This window comes from Bison bison, unplaced genomic scaffold (genome assembly GCF_000754665.1).
Source record: "Bison bison bison isolate TAMUID 2011002044 unplaced genomic scaffold, Bison_UMD1.0 scf7180017864036, whole genome shotgun sequence".
NCBI lineage: Eukaryota > Metazoa > Chordata > Mammalia > Artiodactyla > Bovidae > Bison > Bison bison.
In genome coordinates this window covers 414,187-425,699 of record NW_011494608.1, presented here as the reverse complement: position 1 = coordinate 425,699, position 11,513 = coordinate 414,187, and the positions used below count along the sequence as shown (strand labels likewise).

The 11,513-nt window shown below is 41.7% G+C and overlaps 1 protein-coding gene across 2 annotated transcripts in view; it reads left to right on the top strand.

The window, feature by feature from the left end:
- The window catches only part of TMEM71 (transmembrane protein 71), a 30,399-nt gene that overhangs the window by 16,256 nt on the left and 2,630 nt on the right, over positions 1 to 11,513 (top strand). For both annotated transcript variants that reach the window (XM_010834770.1, XM_010834771.1), the window contains exons 6-9: positions 646 to 831; positions 4,958 to 5,033; positions 9,224 to 9,285; positions 9,410 to 9,470. In XM_010834770.1, the coding sequence (XP_010833072.1) occupies positions 646 to 831; positions 4,958 to 5,033; positions 9,224 to 9,285; positions 9,410 to 9,470 (385 nt within the window). The remainder of the gene's footprint in view (positions 1 to 645; positions 832 to 4,957; positions 5,034 to 9,223; positions 9,286 to 9,409; positions 9,471 to 11,513) is intronic.

Below are 11,513 nucleotides of genomic sequence, written 5' to 3'. Positions count from 1 at the left end.
CCCCCTCCCCTCGCCCTCTGTCTGTCTCTTCCTGGCCTTTGCTCTTCCTTCTGTCTCTCTGCAAGTCCTCCTCCTAGGCCTTCAGATTTCCGCTCAAGCACTCAGACACTCCCTCCCAGGCTCCATCTGGACACCTTCTGCCAGGTTTCCGTGCAGTGATGACCTCTTTGCCTCCTAACTGTGATCCGGTGTGCCTGTCCCTCCCCAGCCATGGATGGCACACAGCACTTGTCTACTCTGACTTCTGACGCCCAGCCTCCCGAACTGTGTCTCGTATGCAGTTATACAATAATTCTGCGCTGAGTGACTCCACAGATCTGCCTGCCCCAGGCCCGTGAAGCTTTGGCCTTCCCCTCAATGCTGGCTCCCCTTCCCAAATGTCTCGGGCTTGGCACCTTCTTGGGGGGCTCAGTCACCCGTGGGTTGCCTCTGGCTCTCCTCTCTGCTGTCATTTCCCCTTCGTCACTTTATGCTCCATGGAAATAGAGGTTAGAAAAAAATGTTTCTGCTCATTCAGTTCCAATTCTCTGTGCTTCTTGAGACTATTGCTATGATCATTAGAGTCATGGAAATCACGCACACACACACACACACACACACACACACACAAACACACACACACACTGAACCCCTCTGCTCTTCCAGGAGGTGATTTTGACTGTTCTCTGACTGATGACTGGGAGTCACAGAAGCTGAATGCAGAGTCTGTGAAAGCCTCCTTTTCTGGCCCTGTTGCCTCTCAGAGACCCAGAGAAAACTCCTACGGCTTGTCTCCTCAGTCCCAGTGGACGGCTTCTGAACGTTTCCAGGAAGAGGCGTTGGATCATCCAAGTGAGTTTTTTTAAACCTTTGCTGCACCCACATAATTCCTCCTTTCAGGGCCCGGAAGTGACTAATGTCCCCTTAGGAGCTGGCATCAGCCTGCAGCCAGGTGATGCATCCACAGAGGAGGTGACTGACCTGGAGGAGTCATCTCAGAGGTACTAGAAGGACTGGATTTGCGGTGTTTTCTTTGTTTTTTAAAAACCCTGAAGACATTTGGGAAAATGCTAAGTGTGACTAAAGCTGAGTCGTGCTCATACATAGCTGTCCGTGATCATCGTCTTCATATCTAGCTGTGTGTTTGATATATGCTAGAAGAAGAAAATAAACAGGAGAAAGAACATTCTTTCATGATATGCCCCTGGCAAGGAAAGTCAAAAGATACCAAAGCCTTGATGCTTGCTGTCAGTAGTAAATCTTAAATAAATTCAGCAAGCATCTCCCTTAATCTCTATGCTAATACGGGTGGACCAGATTTGCACAGTGTTGCCTCAAGGCGCTGTCTTGTCCCCAGCTTGCCAAGTTTCAAAGCCCAGTTCCCACTTCAGTTTACCCAACACTCCAAAACGTCACATTTTCATCTGTAAAGGGAGATAATCATAATTCCCACCCTGTATCAATAAATGATTGAAATAATCCTCATCGAGCACTTAGCATCATGTGCCATGTATACTAAGCGCTCCAAAAATGTGATGTTACGATTACCTAAGATGGAAGGTGAAACGAAAAAATAATGTCTTCTCTTTCTTCACCTTCCTCAAATCCTGAATATTTATCTAACTGACCACTTCTACTCCCAAAGACCAACGTGCCCTGCTTCATTTTGTTCCCATTGCAGCTATTAGATAGGTCTTGAGGATTTTTTTAATTCCCTTTCCAGGGGTCAGGATGACCGGGACAGCAGTGTTTATTGTTTAAACAGTTTCCAGCTGACAGTTTCATGTCCCACCTCCTCCAAGGAGTCCACCTTGTTTTCTGGGGAAGAGATCTTCAGTGACCCCTTTTTGTATTCCTCCAGCTCTCAGGACTCCCCTCTCTCTTGCCCATTTCTTGTACTGTTCTTGAATGTTTACTTTTGTATCTCCTCCATCAGGCCGTCAGCTCTTTCAGGATGATGGTGACCATACCTCAGGCATCTGTAGAATCCCAACTGCCCATGTAGTGCCTGGCACAGAACAGGGGCTCCAAGACAGTGGTGGGTCAGTTAAATGAGCTGTCTTCATTTTACAGAATAGAATACTCAAGTTCCGGTAGGCCAAGTCAGCCTTTGCACGAGTTCTTTGTTGTGTCTGGAATGTCTCCCACGGGCTATATGCCTGGAAGACCCCTACTCTTCCTTTAAGGTCCTGTTAGAGGAGACTGCCTCTGTGGGGCCTTCTCTGCCCCATGCTGGTGGGTGGAGGTAGCACTTGGTTTCCCCAAGATGCTGTAGCACCCGGCACCATGTATCTCTCTCTTGGGGCCATCTTCCTTTGCTTCACTTGGCTATAAAGCCCTGAGGGGATGAGGTCTCCATCTGATGGAGATGATGCTGTTTTATCTCCTTCATGTAGGTTTTGAGTGTGCAGATTGTTTGAGGTACTGATCCATATGCTAAAGGTATAAGTGTGCCTGGCATCATTTTATCAGTCAGGGTTTTTTGAGTTCCAGCAGAGGAGAACCCAACTCAAAATGGATTGATCAGTCATTGAATGTATTGGTTCATATTAATAAACATTCCAGGCAAAGATTCCAGGTCTCTGTCAGTCTCTTCAAGTCTCTTTTCCTCTGTCCACTTTATTTTTTGAAATGCCTTTATTACTCCATGGTAGTTCTGCTGGCTCTGTGCCTGCAACTTCCCCCAGTCAAAGTCAGCAGAAACAAACTCTAGACTTAGGACAAGAGGGCTGGCTACCTTGGTTCTGGAAGGGTCCCAATTACACAACAAAACCTATCCCTTTGTCACTAAGTATATGAAGATCCAGGGGATTGCCAGGTGATGCTAGTGGTAAAAAACCTGCCTGCCAGTGCAGGAGATGTAAGAGATGTGGATTAGATCCGTGGGTTGGGAAGATCCCCTGGAGGAGGGCATGGCAACCCACTCCAGTATTCTTGCCTGGAGAATCCCGTGGACAGAGGAGCCTGGCAGGCCTATCTATGGTCCATAGGGCTGCAAAGAGTCGGACATGACTGGAGTGACATAGCACACATGCATGCATGTGAAGCTCCAAGTGGATTGGAGCGCATCAAAGGCTGGGAGGGAAATCAGTCTGTTCACTGGAACCACACACTAGGAGGAAGGGAGAGGGGACTTCTCAAGGAAAATATGGGCACTGCTGCTGAAGAACAGCAAATAGATGCCAGCTATTGTCAATAGTCTGACGGGGAAACATAGAGAAATAAAACAATAATTTTAATTCAGTGTGGAAACTTTGTTGATGGAGACATGCATGAGGTATAATGGGATTTCAAAGACAGAGCAGCTAAGGGCCAAGGGGGAGGTGAAGACATCCAAGACTTCCTGAAGGAGTTTACACTTGAGCCAAGCCAAAATTCATGCTAAGTGAATGGCTACTAATGGAATGAAGCAATGACCACCTTGTCCACAATCACAACGCATGTCTTTACAGAACTTGAGTTTAAACCCAGTCTTCCTTCAGTATTCAAGTCTAGGGATCTTTGCAGTTTGTCAACCTACACTTATTTCTGGGAGAAAATATGTTTCAAATTCCACATGAAATCAGAGGAGGCTAAGAATAGAAACACTTTAAAAGATGGTTGAGTGTTCGATTGAACCCACAATAACTTATTTAAATCTCTGTATATATTAATATGAAATACTGTATATGTGCAGTGATGTCATTCACAACTGCTATATTTTGCATTTGCCCATCTTCAATGTTTCACCCGTATTATGGACTAAGCAGGTTCTTGTTAGCTGACTCAATCTCAATTCAGAACGTAAATAGCAAAAATAAATACACGCAGAGCTCAAAGTCCTTACAAGTTTTAAACAACTTGCAAAATTGAGCTTTTGAAGCATTTGGCAAAAATGAAGCTGAGATCTGTTCTATTTTCCTTTAGATCTTTACGTGGTCATCCTTAAAGCAGCTCTGATTCCTTTTAGGCGGTTAAAATAAGACTCAGAGTCACAATTGGTTTAACTCTTCCTTTTTATAACTGCTGGATGATTTGCAGTCATTTCCACCATGGCTCAGTAGCGCTGAAGTATTTTAAGACAGCAAAGAGTTTTGCAAGGACAAATAGTTCAGACTATTTATTCTCTTGTTTAGCCCTTTAGAGACTCCCAGTATGCCAAGCTGCCATTCTTTTACCCACCCTATTTCGGACAAAACATGATGTTCTGGCTGGACGTGGTTTTTCAATCTTGGCTCTGGCAGCACATAGCTCTGTGACCTTGGTTGAATTTCATCACTTGAAATTTGGTCTTCTCATTTGTAGAACTGTGATCATGGTTCCTGCCTCCCAGTCTGGTCATGGTGATGAAATGAACTGATGTATGAAACCTCTTTGTGAGTTATAAGGCACTCTACAAAATTTAGACTTTAATATTATAATCATCATCCCAGTTAGATTTCTGACATTAGCATCAAGTCTACAAAGCCTTTTGCCAACATTGAGGTAAAAGGCAAGCTCCAAACTGTCTATGTAGTACAATCGCTTATGTTTTAAGTGTTAGGAAAAAACTGATAATTTTCAGAAAATTTCTAACGAAAGGCCCTAGACAGCATTTGATAATTTGATCTTATTGCCATGCCATGCCATGTCACTTCAATGGTGTCCAACTCTTTGTGACCCTGTGGACTGCAGCCTGCCAGGCTCCTCTGTCCATGGGATTTTCCAGGCAAGAATACTGGAGTGGGTTGCCATGACCTTCTCCAGGGGATCTTCCTGAACCAGGGTTCAAACCCACATCTCCTACAGCTCCCACACTGTACGCAGATTCTTTTCTGCTGAGCCACCAGGGAAGCTCTTAATCATATTACTTAGGACAAATTACTTGAACTGACACACATTTAAAACCCATTTTGTTTTTTGGTGTATCAAAAAAAAAGTTTTAGTATGATTTTGTTGTTCCAAGACTACTTAATCAACGATGATTTCTAATTCATTTATTTTTTATTTTTCCTGTTAGAAACCAGTTTGTTACGAGAGGTCTCCTTTCAAGCAATTCTGCTTGCTGCATGCTTAATCATTTCTGCCTGTGCAAGGTAATTTAGCTTTTTATGTTCATGCAGTGGTGTTTCATAATTAATGAAGCTGTAATTGATTGATGATTTCCTTGCCTTATTCCACAAAGCATTTTAGGTAGCTCTGCGGTTAAGATTTGTCCATTTTTCTGTCCATTGGCTTTTTATCTACTACCTCCCTCTTCCCATTATCTCACAAAACACACCAAAGGCAGTGGATCTTGCTAGAAATTGGATTTGTACCATGCATTATCCTTTGCTTAAATCCTCAGTGACCCCTTGTTACAGATATAATCTAAGTCACCCTACATGGAGTTCAAGGGCATATGACATCCCCACTAGGGCACTTGGAGTTCCCACTGGGACTCCATCTTTCCCATTATATTTTCATAACCTCACATAAAATGTCTTCTCAGCATCTCAGAGGACATAATGCTCTTGGCTGATTATAGGCATGTTTCTGTTCTACCCTCTGTCCAGCGTGTCCTTCCTATTCTTTTCTTACCCAAGTCTCCAGGGCAGTCATCAAGTCCCTTCTGTGCTAAGCCCACTTGGGCCTCAAGGCCTTTGCACTTGCTATATATTCTGCCTACTACAGTCTTTTTTCCCTGGAGAAACAATAACTTGTGCCCTTACTTCTTTCTGGTTATCTGTTCAAATGTCACATCGGCAGAGAGCCCTTCCCTGACAACCGTATATAGACAGAATACCATTCTCTATCACGCACATCTCTCTTGGCTTTTCTCCAGAGCATTTATCATGACCTGACCTAGTCTATGTTTGCGGATTTAAAAGTTAATGCTCTATCTCTCCCTACAAGATTGTAAGTTCCCTTGAGAACAGAGATACTGTGCTAGGGCCTCATCGATACTTGTTGAACCAATGAAACGGGAATGAATGATACACCCTGGGGTCTTGTGGTCCTTGCGCTCCGGTTAGTGCGTGCTGCTTCTCCTCAAGTCCTTCCTCTTGATGGTCAAGTGCCTCACATCACTTGGGAGAGTTATATTTTTAAATACGAAGTCCTGGATCCCATCCCTGGAGGTACCAATTTAGATCTAGTGAGAATCCATACTTTAAAACAGCTTCCCAGATAATTATGAGGTTTGGAAAGTATTTTTAGATTATAATGGGACCAAATGAACAAAAAGGGCTGGGGGGCAGTCCTGTAGTTAAAAATAATGTTGCAGAATTCTGTATTATATATCCCAAGTTGGGAGAAATCACGGTGTACATTAGCATAATAAAGGCTCAGTGAAATAACATGGTGAAGAAACCTGTTCAGCTTTGCTTAACTTAGCTTTTCCCAAACTTAGCTGATCATGGAGACTTTTCTTTATTTCACAGGACTATTAATGGAATGTTCCTCTTAGGTTAATTTATGTAGAAACTTCCCCCTTAAGAGGAGAACTTGACTGCCTTTGGAAACTTGATTCCAAAGAATAGTGTTTGGATAGAGGAGGAAAAGGAAACTTGACAGTTGAGAAGCCTGACAAACACTACCTTGATATGGTAAGAATGGCATTTCACCTCTAGGGTCTTCTAAACCCCAGTCTGAACATGGAGGTTGTGGTAGTCTAGAAGCTAAGTCACGTCTGACTCTTTCGACCCCAGGGACTGTAGCCTGCCAGGCTCCACTATGCGTGTAATGTTCCAGGCAAGAATTCTGGAGTGAGTTGCCATTCCCTTCTCCGGGGGATCTTCCCAACCCAGATATCTAACCTGTATCTCCTGCATTGCAGGTGGATGCTTTCCCATTGAGCCACCAGGGAATCCCAATCACAGGAAAAACCCACCTTGAGGGACACTCCACATTATCTGACCAGTACTCCTCAAAACTGTCAAAGTCATCAAAACTGTGGAGAGTCTGAGAAATTGTCACAGCCCAAACTAAGGAGACATATGACTAAATCTCATGTGATATCCTATGTAAGATGCTGGAAAATGGATCAATTAGGGAAAAGCTGTAAAGTTCAAATGAAGTGTGGAGTTGAGTTATTAGGGAGGTACCAGTGTTGGTTCCTTTTAATTATGACAAAGGTACCATGTATTGCAAGATGCTAATGACAGGGGAAGATGGATAAGGGATATTTGAGGACCCCCTATATTATTTTTTTGCAACTTCTCTGCGTATCTAGTTATTCTAAAGTAAAAAGTTTAGTTAAGTGATTTTGTTTTTTTTTCAAAAAAGCACTCTTCCTATGGGCAATAGCATGGATGAACCTCAGAAATATGACGTAAGTGAAAGATGACAGACACAAGTATATACACAAAAAATTCAAGAAAAGGCAAAACCAATCAGTTCCTATAGATGTAGGCATAGTAGTTAATTTGGGAGGGTAAAGTAGGAAGGATCAATACAGGAAAAATTATGAGGTGTTAGAAATATTTTATTTCTTGATTTGAGTGATTACAGGGTTTTTGTTTTTAAAATAACACTAAAAAACCTTTATATGCTTTAATGTACATTTGTTAAAGCTCATTTTTTTTTCAGCAATAAAGTCTTTTTAAATTAAGGTATAAGGAAGCTTGGGACTGGTGCACTGGAATGACCCAGAGGGATGGTATGGGGAGGGAAGAGGGAGGGAGGGTTCAGGATTGGGAACACGTGTACACCCGTGGCAGATTCATGTTGATGTATGGCAAAACCAATACAATATTATAAAGTAAAATAAATAAATAAATAAATAAACAAACACAAACTCATCTAGAAAAATAAATAAATAAATAAAAGGCGGTGTCTCTCCATAAAAAAAGATTAAGGTATATACATTTTTTTAAGATACAATGTTATTGAATACTTAACAGTTCACAGTATAGTGTAAACATAATTTTTATATGCACTGGGAAACCAAAATATACACATGATTTGCTTTATTATGATATTCACTTTATTTCAGTGGTCTTTGAAACTGCAATATCTTCAAGGTACACCTGTACTGATTTTTTTTTTTAAGCAGGCAGTTAATTTGCCTGAATTCAAACTCTAAACTATTTCTCTTGCATAGGCAGGCAGCAATTAAAAATCTTTGATGAATTATTTTAGCCTTAATTTGAGTGCCTGAAGTTTCCCCATATATGTTTTGGTAGCAGGTCAGCAGTGTTGGAGTTTGGAGATTTTGGCAGTTTATATGTAGAAAGTTCAATTTTTGAAGTTTTTAAAGTGCCTATAAAGAGATGTCTGAAAGGATATTTGTCAGATTTTAATAATGCTTCAGGGTGGTGGGATTTTTTTCATGATATTTTCCTTTTGCCTTTGTACTTATTTGTAATATCTTTCAATATTCATATTTTGAGCACAAAACTATGAAGATATTATTCTTTAAAAAGAAAAAAAATCCACTCCGTGATACCATCATCCATTAGATTGACAAAAACCTGAAAGTGTAACACCCTCATTTGTCAAGGTTATGAAAGCTTAAGCATACAAATTTTCTCCTTTGTTTTTTTCTAGAAGTTTCACACTTTTGTGGCTTACATTTCGGTCTATGACTCATTTTGAGTGGAGTTTTATGTTAAGGTGTGATGTCTATGTGGAGTTTCATGCTTCTGCATGTCCAAACAACTCGGCAGCATTTGTTGAAAAGAGTCTCCTTTCTCCATTGCATTGCTTTTGCACTTGTGTTAAAAATCACTTAACTTGGGCTTTTCCGGTGGTTTGGTGGTAAAGGAGCCACCTGCCAATGCAGGAAACACAAGTTTCATCCCTCGTCCAAGAAGGTCCCACATGCCTCGGAGCAACTAAGCCCCTGAGCCACAGCTACCGAGTCTGTGTTCTAGAGCCGAGGAACCGCAACTCTTGAGCCCATGTGCCACAACTCCCGAAGCCCCCCTGCACACTAGAGCCCACGCTCCACAGCAAGAAACCTACAGCACCGAGAAACCCACAAACCACGATGAAGAGCAGACCCCACTCATCACAGCTACAGAAAAACCCACAGGGCCATGAAGACCCAACACAGCCAAAAATAGATAAATGCAATTTTTAAACATTAAAAAAAAAAAATCACTTAACTTGTATCTATTTCTGGGCTTTCTATTCTTGTCCATTCAGCTATATTTCTATCCTTTTGCCAATGCTGCACTGTTTCAATTACTGTTGTTCTATAGTATATCCTAAATTCATTCGTCTATAGCGAGTCTAAAAGAACATCTCATGTGTTGGAAATATATAATCAGTTTGTTAAGCCTGAGCAATCCTGCTGTTTCAGGTGGTTTCTGGGAGGAATCATAGCCAGTGTCTTCTCGTGTTCCTTGGTGATAATCATTGCTTGTAAGTAACCATTTCCCACATCACTGCTCTGATTCCCGTATTTTATTCCAGTTTGAGGCATTTAAAAATATTTTCTCAAAATTGAAAAAATAATAATAAAAATATTTTCTCTTTCTCCTCCAAGATGTTGTCAAGTCATCCTTTTTCAGCCTTGCCAACTATTTCAAAGCCACCACGGGCACTTGGTAAGTATTTCTTGTGTTATCCTCGTTTGTACAAAGATAACCATAATCTGACATCTGAGAAAGCTTTCTGCTGAGCAATGGATGGCAATGACTACATGCAGGAAAAGTCCTGACTCTGTCCTGAAGAATAATTTCTATTACCAACTTGTCTCCTAAATACTTATACCAAAATAGATAGAATTAATTTTTAAGGCAACAAAACTTAGGAAATAATATGAGTTTTGAATTTTTTTAAATAGTCTTTGAAGGGATTTTATAGATTATATAGCTCTGTACTTCACAAATACCTCATATTAAAAGGGCTTTATCTTAAAGTTTCCTAAAGAGCTGGCAAACTGCCCATGAAATGATCTCAGTTACAAACTGATTTCTCCACCATCTCTCACCCACTTAACGATCCCCCTGTATACTGACTGCATGGTTCAGCATATTTCAAAAGGTTACTGGGGTCTGGGTGAGACGCTCACAGAATCTCAAACAGTCTCCAAAGCGCCCTCCCCTTGCAAGACGGATTGTCTTAATTACCTTCACTTCAATATGGCTCTCAGAGGCAAAGTCCCAGAGCTTGGAGGCTGAGGTCTGTAATTCAAATTAGTTTATTGGCCTTCGCTCTTGATACTCTGTTGCCCTATTTATGAAATCCTTGTATTTAACTCTGAAATCACAGCGGGGCTTAGCAAAGATTTATTTTGTTTTGGACTCCAGCCAATATTGACTTACTGACACCCTGAGCAATGTTTTCCTTCATTTCCTGGCATTCCAGGTTTCTAGGGACAGGCGTTGGTAGAGCTAAGTTTTGTCTAACCTGATAGGTAGAAAATTGGGTCCTGAGGTCACCAGAGAAATCCTTATTCTTTAGCCCTTGAAAATTAATGTTGTTGCTGTTCAGTCCCTAAGTTGTGTCTGACTCTCTGCAATCCCATGGACTGAAGCACACAGGGCTCCTCTGTCCTCCACTATCTCCCAGAATTGGCTCAAATTCATTAAATTAGTGACATTTGTTTGAAATCTTCCTAAGAGGGACTTACCTGGCGGTCCAGTTGGGGAATTAAGATCTCACATGCCACATGGCATGGGCAAAAATTTAAAAGAAGTAAAATAAAATAAAACCTTCCTGAGATACCCAATTTTCTCCTTCTAGCTATGGGGCTGCACACAGGCCCACCTCACACGAGGTTAACTGTCAATGTGCATGGGTGCTCAGCTTTTGGTGCAGGCTGGACTGGACTAACATATAATGTCTGAACAAAAGACTCAACGGCAGAGTTGTTTTGTAACCCAGCTCACAGAAATGTCAGATGGTGTACATTGTATAAATCCATTTTCTTTGGGTTTCAAGATGAATATGTACAGTTAATCAGAACAAGTGTCATCTTATTAGAAAGCTCTGTAATGAGGGCAGAGTTTCTCAAAGCACAGCACTGGGGACATCTGCTCTAGAATCAGCTGGGTAGTTTATTTGAAACCAGTTGTATGGATTCCAATTCCAGACTTCTGAATCCAAATTTGTGGGGGAGGGGCTCTTTATTTTTAATCACCTCTTCAGATACTTCTTTGCACATTAACTAAGAAAGTTTTGGAAAGATGGTCTGTAAAAACCTTTATCCCTTGATTTCTAAAGTGGCATTGCTTAACCTAACATTATCTTCATTTAGAACTCACAATGTGTTCTGCGCTGAGCTAGGTGCTCAGCAGACATTTACGGAGCCTCTGCCAAGGGTCAGACACCGTTGCTGAGTGCCAGGGTTACGATGCCAAGGCCTCAAGATTTGAGTCTAGTTAGAAGGACTTGTGACGGGCAAGGTGAAGTTGTGTTTTTAAGTCAGTAAGTGCAAGTGTAGAGTTAGCACAGAGGCTGTGGGACTACCTGGGGCGATGTTTGGCCAGACCAGGAGAGATGAGGAGGGTGGGCAGGGAAGGATGGATGGATCAGCCAGTGTCTGAGCTGCAGGGGTTGTCATCTGTTGCTTTAAGGACATCGCCCACTGTTCTGTGCTCCTCCTAAAAGAAATTATATCAAGACCAGGATGATACTTCCATTTT